The 17954-nt window shown below is 47.5% G+C and overlaps 3 protein-coding genes across 8 annotated transcripts; all 3 read right to left on the bottom strand.

The window, feature by feature from the left end:
• Nucleotides 1–733: 733 nt before the first annotated feature.
• Nucleotides 734–11089, bottom strand: LOC6524470 (alpha-actinin, sarcomeric). 6 transcript variants are annotated; one of them, XM_039377588.2, is made up of 10 exons: nt 10951–11089; nt 6558–6974; nt 6325–6478; nt 5865–6016; nt 3853–3945; nt 3432–3782; nt 3188–3366; nt 3088–3093; nt 1762–2896; nt 734–1693 (listed from the first exon to the last, which is right to left on the bottom strand). In XM_039377588.2, exons 1-10 carry the CDS (start codon nt 11062–11064, stop codon nt 1535–1537), a joined length of 2760 nt encoding a protein of 919 aa, XP_039233522.1. In that variant the 5' UTR covers nt 11065–11089; the 3' UTR covers nt 734–1534. The 6 variants fall into 6 exon arrangements, with proteins under 6 accessions (XP_039233522.1, XP_039233524.1, XP_039233525.1 ...); XM_039377590.2 differs by having other exon boundaries at nt 5931–6016; XM_039377591.2 differs by lacking the exon at nt 5865–6016 and adding an exon at nt 4648–4733.
• On the bottom strand, nt 11077–14443 carry LOC26535897. The gene is made up of 2 exons (XM_015190226.3): nt 12428–14443; nt 11077–11194 (listed from the first exon to the last, which is right to left on the bottom strand). Exons 1-2 carry the CDS (start codon nt 12802–12804, stop codon nt 11077–11079), a joined length of 495 nt encoding a protein of 164 aa, XP_015045712.1. The 5' UTR covers nt 12805–14443.
• Nucleotides 14444–14928: 485 nt separating this feature from the next.
• On the bottom strand, nt 14929–17561 carry LOC6524469 (protein ultraspiracle). The gene has a single exon (XM_002100290.4). It carries the CDS (start codon nt 17046–17048, stop codon nt 15519–15521), a length of 1530 nt encoding a protein of 509 aa, XP_002100326.1. The 5' UTR covers nt 17049–17561; the 3' UTR covers nt 14929–15518.
• Nucleotides 17562–17954: the final 393 nt, after the last annotated feature.

Here is a 17954-nt window from a genome sequence, read left to right as displayed (position 1 = left end):
TAAACCCTGAAAATATACATAAATACGATGGTGTGATTATAGGTTCATGATGATGATACCTCTTAGCACTTAAAAGTTACTTCAGATGTACAGTCTTCCCTTTAGACAAAACTCTATGATCTCCCATTAACCGTTATAAACGAGCATCTATCTTAAAAAGCAGTTGCTGTAGGCACATACATATATAGTATATATAGTTGTCCGATTTGAACAAATTGGCTTCACTGCTTTGAATATAGCAGCCTCACTCACACATTGCATAAGAATGGAAAATCAGTGGAATGATTATTTATTGAATTCATTGAAAGCCTCTGCAGGGGTATAACAAATGGAATGCTTAGTCCTACGTCGTTTCATTGGTGCGTGGATGCGAGTCGGAGCTGAAAGAGGAAGAGAGCAGTTCGCAGGACTGGCCTCTGATGACCATGATGAACTTAGATTGCCTTGATCGAACCTGGTTTTGTACAGCCGCATGGAGAGTCGTGTGCCTGTGGGTGAATGTAGTGTGTTTGTGCTGTGTTTATGTAGAACTTTGTAGCTGATAGATCATTCGATCCAAACACATCGTAAAATTACAACTTATTTATGCAATTATTTTTAAAGGATTACCAAGAATCAAAATTTCAACGAATCATGAATAAAAAAAAAACCCATGTCCAGCTCAGAATTTTAATGGTTTTATTTCATCCTCTTTCCCCGGGCCGAAACCTTTTCGAAAACACCGCAAAAAACATCCGCAAAAAATCGCTTTATTCATCTTTCGTTGTGGGAGTTGTGGTGTATATGGATTTGTAGTTGTAGTTCTAGTTCTGAAAATGTGAAAATATTCGAGATAGTTTTAAAGTTGTCGATGAATAAATGGCTCCCGTACTTGTGTGAGCATTCTTCCTTTCATCTAGTGGTCTCTCTCTCTATTTCTCTCTGGCTATCGCCATCTCTGTCTGTCTGGTGAAACCTGAAGGTCAGTAAGCGGAAGCGGAAACGGAAGTAGTCTCTAGTTGCTGACTTCTGTCTGGCTCTTTCGTATCCCCGTAGCCCCTATCCTATCGAATTCGTTGGAGAAGAGTAATGATTTTCAGATTTCGATTTGTTTTTGGTTTTTATGTATGGATTTTGTTTTTATTAACATAAATTTCAAAAAATAAGTTTTTTAGCGTTTTTTTGATGTTTTGGACTTGGTTTTTGTAATTAGATTTAAATATTCGATATGCACTTTATGGTTGCCTTGCTGTTTTACAAATGTTTTTAAATGTACGTGTGTTTCATTTCATAATTTTGCGTTTCTCATTTGTTTTTTGCGTGTTTTTTGTATGTGGTGGGTCGCATACATCGGCTCGAGACGGAAATTAATAAATATGTATATTCATCCTCACATGATGCTCTGAAGTTCTTCTGCAGCTACCGTTACGAGTGTAGGTATAATAAATCTATGTTTATTAATATTATTATTATTAAAGTTTATCATTATTATATGATGTGGCTCTGCTCGGGTTCGCCGACGCAGTCCTTCGGATGCGGGTGGTGCCTTGCGCTCTTACAAGTCGGTCTCGCCGTAGAGAGCTGTGCTGAAGGACATGTAGTCCAGGGCGCCGGGCACTCCGTTGGGTCCCTTATAGGGGGGCATGCGCTGGATGCAGTACTCGGCCTGGTCTGGCGGCAACTCGCGGCGCAGTTCGTCGGGCAAAATGTATGGCTAAAAGAATGCAGAAAGAGGACGCGTTAGCCCAGAGTACACAATCGAATGTGCGTTAGTTAACCCACCTTGTCGGCTGCCAGGATTCGGAAGGAGTCGATGACTTGTTCGGCAGTGTCGGTATCGGTGCTCTCGCGGGTCATGAAGTCGAGGAAGGCGTCGAAGTGCACGTAGCCAGTGTTGTTGGGATCGACGACGGCGAGGATGCGCTGGAAGTCCAAATCACCCTGGCGATCCTTGCCAATCGAGTAGCCCAGCGAGACCAGGCACGACTTGAACTCCTCGGGCGACAGGCGGCCGGTACGGTTCTTGTCGAAGTGGTTGAAGCTGCTACGGAATTCGTTCAGCTGCTCCTGGCTAATGCCCTTGGAGTCGCGGGTGAGAATCTGGTTCTCCACCTCGTTGATGTTGCGGTTAATGGATGTCAGCAGCTGCTCCCAGCCGACGCGCAGCGTTTCCATCGTATAGTTGGTGTATCGGTTCTCGAAGATCATCGATTCCTGCACCGCTTGGTGGATCTTCTCCAGCTCCTCAATGTTCGGCTTGTAGGCGTAGACGGCCTGCTCGTACTCCTTGAGCCGGTGCAGTTGGTCCTCCAGCGATCCCTGCAGTCCCATGCCAATGGCCGTGACCGCGTCCATTTGCCGCTCGATCCAGGGGCCGACAATGTTGGCCTTCTCGGCAAACTGACGGCGGAGCATCTCGTTGTTCTGCTGCTTGCGCAGCTCGTTGGCCAAAGTCTGGTCGCGTTGGGGCACCAGCTGGCGGACGTCGCTCCACTTGCGCGTCATGTCGTTGGCGGTCAGGGTGGTGTAGGGGTTCTCCAGGCCGCCGGGGATCTGGTGCTGCTTCACAATCGACTCCACTTCGCGGACCAGGTTCACGATCAGGTTGAACTCTTTGTCGGCCTCGCCGAGGGTCGCCTTGAACTGGTCGTGCGCCTGGATCAGGCCTTGGATTTCCTCCATGGTGTGCACAATGAACATGTCCACTAGATCCTCGCGTGTACCATCCAGCCAGTTGTTGAACGGCGCCGCACGCTTCGCGAACTCCAAATGCAAGATGTCGATCTTCTCCAGGATTCGCTCAGCCTCGTCCAAGGCGGTGCGCCTTCGCTGGGTAAGAGCACCCAGGCGATCCCATTGGTCGCAGATGCGCTGGCACCTGGCGTTCACCGACACACAGTCATGGTACTCCAGAGTGCTGTGTGGATTAAAACGCGGATTAGTGGGGATTGATATCGGTTCGAACAGGCTGATTAAATGAGATAACAGATGGAATGGTGAACGCTGCCAGAGTGTATGGAATAGTTGGGTGCCAGTAATGGCAGTTAAGAGAAAAGCCTGATATAGGCATGACTGATGACTGATTGAGGGTGTGGAGTGCTACCTAACCTCACGCTGGACGCATATCAGAATCACCATTGGCCATCGGTGGCAGCAGGCGGGGATAAATCGAGATTAGATAAAGGGTTCGCCCGGGGCAGACACTTACTTAAGCTCCTGGGCGATGGCGGCAATCTGCTCCACGCGATCCTGGTGAGCGGCCAGGTCAGACTCAAAGGCTTCGTGCTTCTTCTTCAGGGCCTTCAGCTCGTTGAGCTTGCACTGGCGGAAGTCCTGCGACTGCAGCATCTCCTCCTTGCCACGCGTCCAGTCCTCGTGGGCATCGGCCTGTGGATGGCATTTAAATAATGAGTATACATTTAGTCTTTAAACCAGCTGGGTAAGAAGCTTACCTTGTGCTTGAACTTCTGGGCCAGATGTTCGAGGCGCTCCAGGCGCATAGTCTCGGCCAGCAGCCATTCCTCAAAGGCCTTCTCGGCCAGCTCCAGGCCCTTCCACGAGTTGGAGATGTCGGACACGGTCTTGCCCTCGGTGGGCAGGTAAGCGGGCCGGTTGGAGAGGCGCAACTTGGTCTGCAGCGTGTTGAAGTTGGTCTCCAGCTTGGCCTTCTGCTCCACACGTGGTGGCTTGTGCTTGCGACGGTAGGTGCGGTACTCCTCCAGCTTCTTCTGCACACCCGCCAGCGAGTTGTCGGCCTGGCGCGAGTTCAACCAGGGCATGGTGCGACGGATCCACTCCAGCAACTGTGTGTGAGTGTGTGTAGGGATAATGGTTATTGATCAGGGGCATCTAGTAGCTTGAGTGACTACTTACATCACTGGCCAGACGCTCGTACTCCTCCATGAGGCGTTCATTCTCCTGGTTGACCTTGAGCACCTTGCAAATTCGGTTGGCAGCGGTTTCCGCCTGTTGTTGCACGCGGTTTCATGGTTGGGTGGGTGGAAAAGTGGGTTGCACATTAGAAGGCTTTAATCGTTTCGCTCTGAGTGTGCGTGTATGTGTGGGCACGGAACCAACTCAGATTTGGAAAAGCGAAAACAAGACGAACAGGAAACAGGAACAGGAACACTGGGCGTCCCAACTCAGCTCAACTCAGCTCTATGCCAGTGCTCCCGACTCGTACTGAATTGGGCTGAACTGAATTGAACTGAACTGGGTGCCACATATAAAGAAAACGTTGCAGAAAAAAATAGAAACGAATCAAGCAACAATGAACTGGGCAACAAGTGGGAAAGGACTCCATTGCAGTCAAGCGGTTTTGGGATTAGAATGCTCTGGCGGATCTGCAGTTAGCATAGCAGTTGTGTTTTCTAGTGTATGTTTCTTTGCTGATTAATTTAATTAATTTAGAAATAAAAGGATTCAAAAAGACTGGGGATTTTAATTTAGGTAAAAAACAACAAATTTCAGTGATGGCGCCAAATTGCGGGACAATTGATGGACTAGATTTGCAATCGGATGATGGCAAGGTCCCTGTTCGGGCGCCATCAACAATGCAGTGTCCTGCTTGAGTGTTCCTTGTGTGGACGGGGGTGGACGGGAGTGGTGAAGGGGGAGAGTGTCGACTGCAGGGATATTGTTGCTGGGGTATTGGTTCGTATAACAAACCTTTTGGGCGCCACTGAAGCAGTGATAGTACGAGGACACATACGTCATCACCGCCCGCTCATCGGGCAAAGCTGTATTCTGGAGATCTGTGATCGTGTGCGTGTTGTTTGGTTTTTTTATTTGTTGTTTTGGTTTTTCAGGAGGGTTGTTGTTGTAGTAGTTGTTGTTGTGGCGATAGCAGTTGCAGATTGGTTAATGGCAGTTGTTGGATTTTTTTGATGAGCGGAGCGAGCGGAGCGCGCACACAGAGATAATAAAAAGAGAGAAAGAGAAAGAAAGCAACAAACATACAAATGATGGTTAGTCCCAACAGGCATCAAACACTATCACTATATATATGTATATATTTTTTTTTTTTTTTGACTTATGCTAAGTTAGTGGACATCTCAAAGCATGCCGGCGCACCAGAATCGAGCACTCGACACCCCGGATCGATTGCATTTGACTTCAATCTTTGAGGGCTCGAGTTACGATTCCAAGCGCCAAATTGAACACTTATATATATAAATAAATGCATATGGAAAGCCAAATGCGTTGCGGGTTATTCACAGCATGCATTGCGCACCGTACGGAAAGGAGAACCTTTCAATTGAACTGAGTTAAGTTAAGAAGGAGTTTATGGAGTCATGGAAGGCAGAAGATCGAACTTGTTTGGGTTCGATTGAACCAAGAGTGCGTTCTTGTCCTGCCGCATTACAGGATAACCAAAGGTTGTATTCCTCGAGCTCCGTTTTGCACGAGCGCAGTTAGTAGGGAGGCTGTTAGCATCGGTCAGTTGCGGATGCAGATACGGATGCGGATGCGGATGCGGGAACGAACAATATGCACGAGGCCAACGCAAATTGAATCAAGACAAATCCAGGCGATTCAAATTTGATATAGGAGAGGGCGCGATTTCGTGGCGATCCGCGCTGCCTTCTGGTTGCTGTGACTCTGATTTTGGCTTGACCTTGGCTCGACCTTGGCCCCGTACCGCTGCGACCTTGGCAGTGGCGCTTTTGTTCAAGGCCCGCGGTGGTGGGGAAGAAAGGAAGCGACAACAGCAGCAGAAGCAGGAGCAGCATCAGCAGCAGCAGCAACAGCAGCGGCAACATCGCAAAATCGCATAAAATATACTTAGAACGAGGAAGGCATATGCTCATATATCGATATATATGTATATAGATATGCCGCGCTAGAGCTAGATATATAAGTGTATCGTGGTGAAGTTTAGTCACATTGTAATTATTCGGGACGTAGGTGTATTGTCTTGTGGGTTCGGGTACATGCGTCACATTTCCAACCTGTTGGGCTCCCTGGAAGGCGTGGTAGTAGCAGGAGACGTACGTCATGATGGCACGTTCATCCGGTTTCGGAGTGTTGATCAAATCTGTCGTTGTTTACCAATCGCAATGGTTAGAACCGAAAACCCAACTGATAGCTTACGTCTAACTAGTCAATTGAGCGAAAAAGCCCCCATCCGCTATTATCGCCAGTAATGGGAGGAGTATCAACTTAATGGTACAATTTGGTATCTAACTTATGGTGAAATCAATTATTAACTGCCTTTCCAACCAGTTTCATTTACACAGCAGATTCGTTTTGGTTTTTGAGTTTCGATTTGTTACTCTATGCTGTAATCTTCCCATTAGTAGGCTATGTATATTCATCCTAGATAATCAGCCCCAAACCACTCACCATCTGGATCCAACATGCGAGGAATATCCAGGTACTTCTCGGCCACATCGAAGGCAGTATTAAGATTCTCCAGAGGATTGTCTTTGGACAGCTTGGCGTAGTCGATTAAATCTGGACGATGGCGATGGATAAGGGCACAGAAGGCCAGACCATCCTACAAGGAAACAAAAGGGAAATTTAAACAATGATTATTATGCATTTAGAATTGGAGCACCAGTCTGTCTGCAACTCACCTTAAACGACAGATGGAAGTTCTGTACGTTGACGTTCTTGTAGGGAGCCGTCTTGCGCTGGCACCACAGCAGCAGACCCTCCTTGGCGGTCATCTCCTCCACGGAGATGTCCTGAATGGCGAAGCGCAGGATGATCGTCCAGATCATACCCAGAGTCATCTTCAGGTTGCCATCGACAATCTCCTCGGCACCAATGGACACCAGATGGACGCCCTTGGAGGCGATGAAGTCGAGAGCCTTGTTCACGTTGGCGATCTTGTGGAAGCGCATCTTGCCGCGATCGGGCTTGGGCAGCGTCTCGCCGGAGATCACCTCCAGCAGCAGCATCAGCTTGAGGCCGTTGCGGAAGTCCTCCTCGATGTTGTCAATGGCTGTACCGGCCTTGCGCAGATGGCTGTTACACCAGGCGGTAAATGTCTGCGGACGTAATGTTGATTGATTATATTATATTATATTTCACAGAAAAATTTTCATTTGATGGGCAGAACTATCACTTAGGCTGCTACTTAAAAGCAGAAGGAGGCTGTTACGAACAGAAGAAACAATTGCATTGGATATACTTGAATTTGGGAGCGGCCGGCCAAGTCCTGAACCCTTGGCGTAGTCTTCTCATCACAACCAGAAACCAGAATTCATTGGAAGATTTGGGGCCTGAGATTCGGGACAGCTGATCGCTGATGGCTGCCAGCTGTTTCAGCGTAGCTGTTCCTGTTTCTTTTCGCCACCCATTTAGGGCAGTCCCAGCCCAAAGATCTTTGTTGTTGACTCTCGGCTTGGAGCTGTACCCCCCACCTCCCGTTCGCTTGCGACCCACTGTTGTTGCAACTGCGGCTGACAGTTGCAGTTATTTTTCACCGAATGGGGACAGACAGACGACGATGGAGCAGCCAGAACAAAGAGAAAACAAGAAAAGACAGCAGGCGCACATGTGTATGTATGTATGTATGTACACATATAAACCAGTTATTTTTGCACAGACTTCATTATTTCGGGGGCCCAAGCCCCCAAGCCCCCAGATCCCCACCCACCCAATCGCCCTATGGGTTCGGTCTTGGTTTTGTAAGTTTACAACTCGGAATTGTTATGGAGATTTGGCCCGAAGGGGGGTGCTCGCACGCCCACTTTATAGCCCTGTGAGTGTGCGAGATCATCCTGAAATCGGTTCCCATTCACAAACTATGGGCAACTATGGGGAACTGTGGTCTTTGTTGGCTGGAAAATCCGGAACAATCGAAAAGAAAGGGAGGAGGAAGAGAAGCTGCTTGGCTTAATCGATTGACAAATGGACTGCGCATATGGCGGCTTATGGCATTGTGATCACAATGTGCATCACAATGGATCACCGCTAGAACGGGATCAGAACGGGTAGCAGCAGCCGTGGAACATGTAGCTTATAGGCTCCACTTTATTGGCCATTAGCTTACAGTTAGGTGCGTGAGACAAGAGAGCGTCGGAGATCCGAGGAGATTCGAGGAGAGAGACCGACCACGACCCGATCTAAGCTGAGAACGAGAAATGCAACTGTTAATGCAAATGCCCCTCTCACGTAACGATCGCAACGGTTGCTGGGGACAGATTACACATTACCCACTCTAACAATAACAACTTGAACTAGGCCAGCCGGAGAGCGCCAAAACAAGTCGCTCCGGCTTACCGCTAGGCTCCATCATCCATCCACTCGAGCCTCTGCCGACGTCGGCGCCGATCCACAATGCGGCATCCAGTGTTGCCAGCATCGCTCTGGTTTTTTCCCGTTAACATTAGCCCGTTTCTAGTGCTCTGCCGCAGCCAGAGATTTTCCTTAAAACGATTTAAAAACCCTTAAAGTTTAAAGTCAAGGATAATTGCCCTTTTTTAAAACTAAACCACAGACTCCGTTTGAATTAAAACATTTTTGGGACGTGCCTTGCAGTTGCCTTAACGTTTGCGCCTCTCTCAAAAAACCTGGCAACACTGACGGTCGCAGCTTCTCTCTTCGCCCGATCTGTTGCATTCCGGTAACCCGTTTTCGCCTCTGATCAATTACCGTTACCGGGTAGCGTCGACGGCAGCAGAGGCCAGTGGCCTGCGTCTGCGCCTGCGCTGATTGCAGCGCAACGCTAGAGTCGCCTGGACCAGCCTGCTGCCTCCAGCTTCTTTCATCTTCCAGATCTACGATAGGAGGAGCAGTCTTTTCGGCCGGTCAAGGCGCACGCGTCAGAATCAAGAACAGTCAAAAGCGAGACGAGCACAGACGGCCGACAGCCGACGTCCGCCTTCTTTTTTTCCCAGTTCAGATTGAAAAAAGCTTTTTGGGGGAAAGCTCTAGCAGCTCTGGCAGCCAGCAGCGGCGGTGGCAGCGCAACGCACTCGCTCTTGCACACCCATTTTTAGCCGAGTGTAATTTGAGCGGCCCCATAGCATGGACTCATTCGCACTTGGCCAGGCCAGGCCAGCGGTTGGAGGAGGGTGGCAACCTGGCAACCCTGCCAGCCCTGGCAACCCTGGCCGCTGATCCTCCTCATTCATTCACACCTTTCGCATACATGAGTCACGCGGCGGAGCCTCACCACCCACTTCCACTTCCACACCCACACCAACGCCCATCCCCTCTTTACACCTTTTCTTGCGTTGTTGCGATCAATGTAAACACAAAACAGAAACAATTTCGGTGGCTGTTTTCTTTCTTTTTTCGGCTCTCATTATTCAGCAGCTGACGAATTCCGTTCGGTAATTTACGGTTACGAAATACGTATATTGGGCGAGAGAAAGAAAGAGAGAAAGACAGTGGGAGAGATGGATAGAGAGAGAGGGAGTGATAGATGCCACGCATACATGTCCGATCATGTCAAGCTCAAGTCATTCGGCGACCGCCAAAAATCTTCATATTTTCGCTTTATTTTGCATTTTTTTTTCGACTTTTTTCGATCTTTGTTAATTATTTTCAGTTTCGTTAGTGCGCCAGCGATTTGTCATTGCATTTTCGCCATGCTGTATGAGTGTGGGTGGCTGATGAATTTCGGACACGGATACAGATACAGATCTGTATCTCTGGGTATATTCTGAGTCCGAATCGCGTGGAAATGTGGTGCATAGGAATGCTGTCTATTTATAATTGTCAATTTCATTTCACCACCTAGGCGTCGTGTCAAAAACACAGCCTTGCACTAAATTTTGGCTGGCAATTTATAGAATTATGTATATAAATACTATATCTCTAGGTTAGAGCTCTTGGATATGGAATGGGTATGAGATGGGATGGGTTTGTTCTGGGCAAAGGTGTGTGCACCACACACACCATCCTCGATACACTTGCCTTTTGGGGCTATCTAACGTTCCTTTCGACCTTTTGGCTGTGGTTCTTATCGCTTACGACCTTCAGTTCTGCTAGATGTCCCCACCTCAATTGCCACATACTTATGGAATGGATCGGTGTTTCCAGCTTTATCTAAACAGTGGCAATTAGTTGCTGTTCTTCTTCTGACGCCATAGGTATAACGGTATGCTTCCGCTGGCACACAATGACAAACAACAAACAAACAAACATGCAAACAACATTTCGTCTGAACGACAAAAAAAGAAGATGAAAGGGATGCCAGGGGTAATTGATTGGAAACTGTTTGGAAAATAGATTGATAACCTTCGGGTTTTCATTGGGTGTTTCTCTTTGGTGATGATGTTCAGATTCAGAACGATGCCCCAGACAACAACGGTTCGAATACGATTCGAATGAGATTTTCGATTTTCATAATCATCAGAGATCGAAGGCTTTTGGATATAGGTTCTATATGTACTACATACATCTTTATATGTATAGTTCCTGTACAGCAACAAACTATTTTCGTGCTATCTTCAAACATTGCTAGAACAACAAGAGCCATGAAAATCAAGAAAGAAATATTCTATTTTTAAATCGGGCCGCTGAGCTTTTTTTGTAGTTGTTGTTCTAGCTTTTTAGTGTTAGTCCCATGTTGCTGTAGTTGTTGTGCTTCTTGTGCTGTTGGCTCGGTAAAATATTGAAACATAATCGAAAAATATAGAACCCAGACAGACCAAAGAGCGTATATCCAATACATGTGAACTGTGGCTACAGTAGGCCAACAACATGCGTCTCTTCAAAATACATCGCAAGGTTAACCCTTCGCTTTCACTTTTCGGGTGGCAGAATGGTATTTTGCATATTTGGACAAAAGTTCTGGCCTCTGTGTGCTGTCGTGCCCGCTAATAAGCTAGTAAGTGCTAAAGAAGTTTAAGTTTCATAGCAAACTGTGGCTTTAAATCGATTTTTCTCTATAGTTATAGGTTCTTTCCTAATGACCCTTGGTGAAAACTTTTTCTGATTCAATACCAAAGCTTATAATGAATTCCTACAGGGGGCCTTAAGGATTAGAATATGGAAGTGAAGCTCACTCACCTTCTTCTGTTGCTTCTCCCACGCAGGATCGAGCAGGCCCTCGCGCTCCCACTCCTCCTCCTGCTCCATGTAGCCATCTCCGTACTCCATGGAGAGTCCGTTCTCCATCATCATCTTGTGGCGCTGTCAGAAGTCCCGCTCGCTCGGTATATATCTATATCGTTCCCTGTCCCGCTGCACACTCTCTCGCTCGCTCTCGCTGCTGCTGGTGGTGGTGCTGTTGTTGTTGGTGATCCAGTTGCTGCTGCTGCCGAAGGAAAACGGAGGTTGTAGGTGGGAGGTTGCAAGTTGTTGGCCTATTGGCCTGGCCGGTTGTTCTTGTTGCCGCGGGTCACTTAACGGCCAAGTCGTTCGACTTGGTTCGATTCTCGGATTCGGATTCGGATTTAGATTCGGATTCGTATTCTGATTCTGATTCTGGACAGTCTCTATATGTTTAACTATGCCTGCCTGTGCGGTGCGTACATATGTGTGTGACAGAGTGCTGAGTGACAGACTCTACTGATTGATTGATTGATTGATCGAGCGATGGCGCAAAGCTTGCCCCAATCCTTCAAGCTCTCTTGAGGAGAGGCATCAAGAGCGACAACCTGCCACAACAGGTGGTTGCCGCTCTACCCGCTAGCCCGCTGGCCCCATGGGCCGCTTAACCCATTCATACCCGCTTTCCTTAACCGATTCCCGCTAATATTCGAAGTTGAAACAAAAAATTGAAACATGAATTTGGACTGGTCAAATAGTTGTATAACACGTTAATTTGCTGCTTAATTATTTTTGCGTTTGCTTTGCTCGTTCTGTTGTGTGTTTTCCGCGCTCGTTCCGTTTCGTATCGTATCGTATTGGTTAAAAATAGTATGTTTTGAAAAAGTTTTATTTTCGGCGTCAACGTCAACGCAGCGAAGGGAAGTGGGCGGACCGGGGTCGGGGGCGGAGAAGGACGGTACGGGATTGGTACATATTTGAAATAATTTTGAGAAATAGCGCGAATTCGGATCGGAAATCGGAACTGATCCGGTAAATATAGATCGATATACTCGCGGTTCGTTCCTTTTTTTTTGTGTGTCTAGTTTTTTATTGGTAGCACTTTGACTCTCCACATAGATCATATATACGCACATATTGTTCGGATATATATATATAAAGATATATGTGGTTTTAGCATATATAACCATCGCACGCACACATACACACACACAGACACCTCACACACATGCACAGTTTTCTTTACTTATATTTTGCTTTGCTCGTTTATTTTTTTTTTTTGAATATTTCGTTTTTATATTTATTTTTCAACAAGTACAAAAAAAGAACCCAAAAAAAAAAGAAAATAGAGTATAACGAAAGCAAGTGAGTCGGTTAGCCAGATATATATATACACATATATATATCAATATCTACTCGTGTGTGTGCAGTCGAACCAAACAAAAACAAAAACAACAAAACAATCTGTGTGGACAGCAATTGGAGCAATATCTACGTGTGTCGCTTGCGAAGAGAAAGACCCGCTCGCGTTGATAGCCAACTCAAAACTGATGTCGCGCCAGCCAGCTGCCAACTCTGAATACCGTCGCAGTCGTCGTCGCAGTCGCAGTCACCGCCGCTGCTGCTGCCGTCGGCGCACCACCATCCATCCGCCCCACCTGCCCCACATCGCGCATCGCCCACCGCACCACAGCCACAGCCACAGTCGTCGCAGAGGAAGAAGAAAAGTCTGCCGTGCAGCGGGAGCATCGGATCGAATCGGATCGGTTTGGGTTTGGATCGCTTGCCATTGCCGAAGACCCCAACATCCGAGCATCCAAGCATCCGAGCATCCAAGCATCCAACCATCCAAGCATCCGAACATGCGAACATCCGAATCACAAAGAGTGGAGAGTGGAGCGGCAAGAGTGCCGGAGTGGGAGTGGGTGGCAGAAGAAAGTATGAATTCGGCCAGCATAAGCGTACGAATCGTGGCACCCTTTAGTTGGATGCTGATGTGCGGGCATGATGCTTTCGCAGTTATTCACTCGTTTTGTTTACTAGTCAAGTTGAAAGGTTGAATTAACAATTTAGATGAATACTGAATATTACTCTTTGAATGGCCTGAACGATCTGCTTGTGGGGGGGATCCCTCAGTCAAGTAGACACACTTTCTTCTAAAAAGCAATGGGTATCGCAAGTTCCGAACTCCTTCCTTTTTAGTTTTTGCTCATTTGTAGCTGCGGTGCTGCGCTGCTCCCCTTGTTTTTGGTGGCGGCCGTGCCAAAGAGAGCTCTCGGACCGCATTAGTGAAATTGGTAGGAAAATGCAGTTGCAGGCGACACGAAGTAACGATAAAGAAAGTAAGAGAGCCGAAAGGGGGGGCACCCTGTATGGCGTATGGTGTATGGCTGTGATGGCGTATGGCGTATGCTGTGATGGCGATATGCGAAGACGACAACAACTTGTTGACTCCCCACCTCCCTGGTTTTCTCCTCGTCTGTCAGCGAGTCTCCGCGGTTCAGACAGCATCCACCCATAGCCCCCCCTCGTGGGTCTTCGGAAAACGCCCCCGCATAACTACGAAAATAGCAAATTGTTAATTTCGCTTCGAAAACTCTTTTCCAATACACACACGAAAATCGCAAATCGTCGAAGGAGATGGAGATGGGCGGAGGAGGGGGAAGGGAGAAGGGTATTTGGGGTGCGGGAACACATGATTTTATTGGCATGCTTTCATGGTTTTTCCGTGCGAAACATTTCATTTTTCATTCCACATTTCACATTTTTTAACACGCTGCTACATAGGACTATTTGTGTGGGCTTCTGGCTTCAGGCTTCTTCTTCTTCTCAGTGGAGAGCGATGAAATTTATGAATTTATTAAATATGCTCGCCCCACACACAAATTCAAGGATAGCTATTAGCTAGACCAATAAAAACCACCCACCATAAGTGTGGACACACTGCCGTCTCTTTCTAGCAATCCAACCCTCTCTTTCACACTGTGTGGGAGCTTTCAAAAGCTCTAGATCTTTTGTGTGAATGGAGAATCTGAGAATATACGTTCATGTTTAATAGCCAGGATCTGCGTCGACAGCAGAGTATTGTATCCGTCGATTTGTCCCAATTTAAAGATATTCCTTTGGGGTGAGATACAGAGATAAGATACAACGATATAGACAGAGATAGAGACACAATTTGGCTATTTATAGAACATAATGTGCGTCGTCAGCGGCGAGTTTTGTTCTTTTTTCAAAAACAATATCTATTCTTAGTCGCTGCTTGTGCGTTAATACCATATTTTTGTAAATACATACTAACATACATTCCCGCTGAGACATAAATTTTATAAAAATTGACCAAATGCCATCTGAGAGGCCGCCACATCAAGGTGAGGAGTGGGAAGTGGGGCGAGGGGACCACAAGGCGGCCCACAAACCAAAAGTCAATGGGTACGGGACGCGAACAAGGCGTACAGTGCGGTTCGAAAGCGCAAATCGATCCTTTTGGAAAATTGCACATTTTACACATCCAAAGAGTATACACAGAAGATCGCGAAATCATTGTGATCATTAGTTTAGTCAGGGCGATATTGCTTACAATTAAATACAGCGATTGGTGGTAAAAAAAAAAATGCTTTAAAAATGCGCAGTAGTTTTTAAATAGAATGGCTATTTTTGAAGAGTTTCCGCAGTGAACTTTATTTATTACCTCCACCTAAGTATATCACAGATATATTAATAAAATAAATCCATTCAAGAGCCGGCAGAATAAGCCAGTTAACTATTAATACAAAAATTGTTTGCCAAACATATGTTTAATAGTACAAAACTAAACAGTTTAAAATACCCGTGCAAATAGGCTCTTATTAGATGTATATACATTTCCGTCTTCGAGATAGTCACTCGATTTCTTCTTACAGTCCCGAAACGCACCGCTTATATACGCAAATAAAGCCATATATTCGTGTGGACAATTGGATTAATTGCAGATCCGCAGATAAAACGACCATATACCTTGTTATGCAGTTTATATTTTATACATAGATATATTTTGTTGGTTTTCGTCGGTGATTTCTGTATCTCGCATCTAATTGATAACGTTGGGTACATTTATGTTAAAAAGTAATTACAATTGATTTAGAACGGGGCCAGCACCGCAGATATGCGCCTGCTGACATATATATTTATGCTGAATTTGTATGTTTACATACGTCTGTGGATCATAACTATGCATTAATTTTAACCTTTATTATAATATCTTTACTCATTTAGCTTTAGTTTAACTTTTACTTTGCTTGTGTGCTTCTTTTCGTTTCTTTCGTTTTGTGTTTTGTGTTCTTTTCAAGTTTTGGATTTTGTTTGTTTTTCGTTTACTGGGACATAAACGTCGAGGAGGCTAATCTTCATCTTAAGGAAAACATTTTCTATATCAATAATAATAATATTAGGTAATAAAAAAAAATAAACAATTACATACACATTTTGCGTAATATTAGGGGGGCTTTTGTTGGATATAAGGGGGCAGAGAGGAGAAATGCAAACAAACGCAATCACAATGAAACATTCTTCGGGTGGAGAACGGGGGCGACTTTAGAGTCTGAACCCTACTCCAGTTTCATCGCCAGGCCAGGCGGCGGCGGCGCCTCCAGCTGTTCGAGAAAGAGCTCCTCCAGCGGCCGGTCGCTGGTGATGCGGAAGAGGAACAGGTGATCCTGGCACTTCAGGCTAATCGATCGCAGAGCGGGCAGACGCAGCAGCAGTTGCGCGAAGCGTCCATCGTCGCCCGGATGTTCCAGGCGGCAGTGCTCGTCTAGGCAGGCGTACACCTTCTCGCGGCACATCTCGATCTCCGCCCGGTTCTTGATCCCGCGTATGTCCGGGTTGTACAGTATGATGGCTTTCAAGCAGGACAGCTCGCGTCGGTCCAGATTCAGTCGCTTCATCTTTACGCTCAGCTCCGATAGGATGCGGTCGAAGATGGCTGAAACACCGGCCTTGATCGCACTGTTGCGATGGTACGAGAAGCTCTGGTTGAGGAACAGCTGCTGCGGCTGCAGGCCGGGTGATCGTCGCTCAAAGGAACCGTCGTGGCCCAGTCCACCGCCCCCGCCGCCTCCGGCACCGCCGTCATCCAGCGAAACGATGCTGCACCAGGCTACGTTCGCAATGAGCAGCTCGATCCAAGCGGCTTTCAGCAAAATCACCTGGTCGTCCAACGGCACCTGGGCAAAGTGCGGCATCATGCGCGCGTATTCGACCATCTGGAAGAGCTGTTTGTTGACCACTTGGCACAGGGCTGACACGGCACCCTTGTAGTCCGGCTGGACTGTGGAATAGGGACCGACGCGCAGGAACGTCAGTGCACGATCGCCACACTGGGTCTCCGCCCGCTGCTCGGCCTCTATGATGCGCTCGATCGAGAAATCCCTGGACACGCTGTTGGTCATGAAGTCATCAGAACCGTTACCGCTGCCCATTCCGCCAGAAACACCGCCTCCTCCTCCTCCACCAACCGAGCTGGAACCACCTACTGAGCCTGGACCGCTACTGCCGCCACCGCTGGCGCTTAGCCTACCCGCTGCATTACGGGCACCGCGTTGACGCTCCTCCTGGACCGCCTCGCGTTTCATGCCGCAGGTTAGGCACTTCTGGTAGCGGCAGTATTGACAACGGTTCCTCTGCCGTTTGTCGATGATGCAATTGCGGTTCTCCCTGCAAGCGTATGTGAGATCCTTGCGCACTGTGCGCTTAAAGAAGCCCTTGCAGCCCTCACAGCTGTACACGCCGTAGTGCTTACCGCTGGCCCGATCTCCGCAGATGGAGCAGAGGTGCTTGCTGCCGCTCAGCGGATGGTTAGGCGGATACTGCTGCTGGACAGCAGCGGCGGCAGCTCCCGCAGTCGAATTGGGCGCCTGCGCCATTTGGGCGTCTCCGACGCTGTTGTTGTTGGAGCTGGCGGAGTTGGAGCCGGGCAGCACGTGGACCATGGACATGGCTTGCATAAAGGGAACAGGACTCTCGGCCTTGGGCGAAAAGCTACTGTTGTTGCTGTCGTTTAGCTGCGAGATGTCCGGCTTGACCTCCTCCTTGATGTGGCTCAGCCGAAAGGTGGCGTCCTGGTCGCAGTTATCCATCCTGGGCTTGTGATGTGGTGCTGGGTATATTGGGGGGAACTGGGGGCAGCGCCTCCTCCGCCTACCGGTTTCCTCTTGCTCGTTCTCTTCGTGTGTATGTGGTGTGTCTTGGCTCGCTTTCGCCTCTCTGTTGGGGTTTCACTTTGCCAACGCCACCGTGTCCGTCCGTCCGCTTTTCCGTCCGTTGGGCCAAGTGGAGCAGGTTGCAGTTTCGTTGCTGGTGGTGTCGTTGCTGCATTTACATAATCTTGAGCTGATGGAGCCGCGCACTTTATTCGCTCGCCGCCAAACAATTGCGCTTTTTACCAACAAACAAAGAATGCCAGACTTTCTGACTAATGAATAAATACCTTTTTTCGCGTCGACATTTTTTCTCAACAAAGACAATCTCACCACAGCGACGCAATTCACCATCGTAGAGATGGACTGTGACACAGGTTGCGTCGTCACGAGTCACAGTCGCAACTGCTGGATACTATATAAAATTAACTTCGGCCATGGTATTACCCTAGGTCAATCCTAATCGGATGTCTGGTATATTTAGGTACCTATAAAATGCCATATTCATCTTTTTAATTAAAATACGACATAAGTACATATATCGTTTCACTCAATTTAAGCACAGATTCGTGACTGGTCGCCCTCGCATCTCTAACTCACCACAAAGTGGACAGGGCTGTTTCCCTACTCACACAAACCATTTTTAGTGGGCGTAAATGACCCAATTAAAGCGCTTAAGCCCATCGCAGCTGCCGCAGAAATTTGTGTTTTTACTTTGGTAACCAACGAGCAATCAATCAATCAATTAATTCAGTCGAAAACCAGAAAGCGGGAGTAGCGACATCCCTGGCGGCGCCATTGCAAAACTCACCGCACCCACGGCGCATGCAACCCTGCGTCAGTCTG

Source organism: Drosophila yakuba, chromosome X (genome assembly GCF_016746365.2).
Source record: "Drosophila yakuba strain Tai18E2 chromosome X, Prin_Dyak_Tai18E2_2.1, whole genome shotgun sequence".
Taxonomy (NCBI): Eukaryota; Metazoa; Arthropoda; class Insecta; order Diptera; family Drosophilidae; genus Drosophila; species Drosophila yakuba.
The sequence above is the reverse complement of the archived record's forward strand: the minus strand, read 5'-3'. Positions and strand labels throughout refer to the sequence as shown.